Source organism: Plasmodium reichenowi, chromosome 5 (genome assembly GCF_001601855.1).
Source record: "Plasmodium reichenowi strain SY57 chromosome 5, whole genome shotgun sequence".
NCBI classification, from domain to species: Eukaryota; Apicomplexa; class Aconoidasida; order Haemosporida; family Plasmodiidae; genus Plasmodium; species Plasmodium reichenowi.
In genome coordinates this window covers 766,310-769,478 of record NC_033650.1, presented here as the reverse complement: position 1 = coordinate 769,478, position 3,169 = coordinate 766,310, and the positions used below count along the sequence as shown (strand labels likewise).

The window sequence follows — 3,169 nt, the reverse complement described above, 5'->3', positions numbered from 1 at the left end:
AAAAAAAAAAAAAATAGAATTAAAAAAATTTTCCCCCTTTTTTTTTTATTTAAAAAAATATAAAAAAAAAAAAAAAAAATAAAAAAATATTTTTTTTAAAAACAAAATCTTATTAAAAAAAAAAAAAAAAAAAAAAAAAAAAAAAAAAAATTATAATAAAATAAAATATAAATGAATAAAATTAACAAATGAATAAAAGTAAGAATAATAAAATTCAAATTAATATAATTATATATGCGTAATATTTATATTATACAATGTTCCTTTTTTAATATATATACAATTGTTAAAAAATTAAATTCTTATGTAAAATATATATATATATATATATATATATATATATATATATATATACATATATATAATATAAAACTGTAATTAATTTTTAATAAATATTTATAAAAGTATATATATTAAGAAAAAGAAAAAAAAAAATAATAATAAAAAAAAACAATGGCAATAGCCGTTTTATTTACAGTAAAAATATATATATATATATATATATATATCTATATATATTATATATATATATGTATATATGTAATAAGTAAAAATATTTATATATATGTTATTTTATATATATATTCATTTAAAAAAAAAAAAAATTAAACGTATAAAATAATTATATTTTTATTTTTCAAATATAAAAAAATAAAAAAAAAATTTACTAATAAAAGTATTTAATATATTAATCTAAAAAATTATATATATATATATATATATAAAAATATGTATATATTATAATGATTGAATTATATAATGAATATTATCTATAAAAAATATAAGTTCATTTTATATTTAATCAAAATCGAAAATAGGAAATGGTCTACTTTATTTTTGTTTTACCTTTTTTTTTTTTTTTTCTTTCTTTTTTTTTTTTTTTTTTTTTTTTTTTATATTAATATTATTATTTATTTGCTTATTTCTCCTTCTTAAAGTTTATAGAACAAATTATAATTGAATTTGAGTCCACTTATTTATTGAAAAAGGATGTTATTGTTAAAATTAAGAATTTTTTAAAAATATTGCGATATAAGGGTGATTATATAAATGTTTTTTTTTTTTTCTTCTACTTTACACATTTACAGGATAGTAGATTTTCTATATATTTTCTTTCTTTATTATATTATAAACATAAATTTTTCGAATAGATTTAAGAAAAGAAAAATAAAAATTATAATAAGAAAGATATATTTATTCATATATTTTTCTACATATTGTAATCTTTCCATATATTATTTTATTGCTCATTTGTGAATTTAGGATATTATAATAAGTAGAAAAGAAAGAAAAGTGTAATAACACATATGTTGTTTTATTATATATTCATATATTTAAAAAGAAATAATAATAAAAATAGGTATATCTCTCAAATTATTATATAAATACTTTTTTATTTGGTGTACATTTAAAATCATAATGTGCTCATATAAATTTGTAGGACATAATTTACTCTTTTTTTTCTTTTTTACATTCATTTCATTCTAATTTTAAATATATTATTATAGAGTAATTAAATAAGTATATATTAATTAATTATATATATATATATATATTAGAATAGAGTTTATGAATATATATTTGTTTTTTTTTTACAATATACAATATAAATACACTTAAGTCAGAAAGAACAAAAATTCGTTTGAATTATTTATAGCGTATCATATTGTTAAGGGAGAATAATATATTTTTTAATATTTAATTATATATTTTATTTTAATGATATATTAAATGTATTTTATGAAATGTTAATTATAACTAATAGTAATGCAAAAAATTAAAAATATATATATAATATGTATATTTTAATAAAAAATGAAATATATAAAAGAATATATTTAATTATTTATTTTAGTTTATTATCCATATATATGTAAACACGCATACAGAAGGATGTAAAATACAAATATAAAAATATAATATTGAATATGTGTATATAATATATATATATATATATATATATATATATATATTATTTATTTTTTTTTTAATTTTAAAATTTATACAAAATATAGTATTTACTTTATTTTTTATTTATCATTTTATTATTTTTTTTGTATATATTTTATTTTTTAAAAGTATTAAATGTTTTAATAAATTTACATTTTTTTATATGTAACTATTTTATAATACAAAAATTTATGAATGTTTGAAATACATCAAAATTATATTATTTCTATAAATACATATAACATTAATACATTTTAAATATTTTATTTTTTATATTTAATTTTTTTTTTTGCTGTAATATATTAATTCGTCAATGTGTTTAGAATGAAATTTATAAACATAAAAAATATTAAATTGAATTATGCGAGAAGTATAAGACGTCCTTTTAGTGGATACACAGGAAAAAATATAAGTGATAAAGATTTGGTTAAAAAAAATGACGACTGGTATATAAATTAATATACATATATATATATATATATATATAAATTATTTACATAAATGTCAAGACAGATTATTTTTAATTTGTTGTTTAAATATTCTTTTTATTTATAATTAAAAAAAGTTCAATTTACTTTTTCTTATTTTTACTTTATATTTATATTAGGTACATTGAAGAAACCAATTTTTGCTTAGGAAGAGTAACAGTATGACCCTTAACAAAATTGAAAATATTAATATTAGATGATTTTATTTTGATGTTATTATTATATGATTTTTAAATGTTATTTTTCATGTATTAAGATATAATTCCTTCTGTTTTGTATTTTATAGAAACTCAGATTTTCTGAAAAGGATGATATGGCTAGAAGAGTCTTAAAAATTATGGACAGCCAACTAAGTAAAATGTATACAAGGATGAGAGATGGAACAGTTATTCCGTATATGTCATTTTACTTAAACGATGTAATAGATAAGCCTGCTCCTAACCATCAATTTATTGAACAACCTTTAATAAAATGGACATGGGACGAAGCCTATGATGAAGCATACGAAGAAAGTTAAATGTGCATCCATGAAAAAAAAAAAAAATATATATATATATATATATATAAACATGTTTATTTATTTTTCTTAATAAATAAATTTGTTCTTCAATTATCCATTTGAATATACAAACATTTATTTATATTTATTTATCTATTTATTTGTTTATTTTTTTATTTTTTTTTTTTTTTTTTTGTTAAAATGTAATTTTAATTTAGCTACATAAATATAT

General features: G+C 14.0%; 1 protein-coding gene across 1 annotated transcript; it reads left to right on the top strand.

The window, feature by feature from the left end:
• Positions 1 to 2,274: 2,274 nt before the first annotated feature.
• On the top strand, positions 2,275 to 2,955 carry PRSY57_0522400 (hypothetical protein; the record flags this gene model as incomplete). The annotated part of the gene is made up of 3 exons (XM_012906292.1): positions 2,275 to 2,396; positions 2,558 to 2,597; positions 2,725 to 2,955. 3 exons carry the CDS (start codon positions 2,275 to 2,277, stop codon positions 2,953 to 2,955), a joined length of 393 nt encoding a protein of 130 aa, XP_012761746.1.
• Between the last annotated feature and the right edge of the window lie 214 nt (positions 2,956 to 3,169).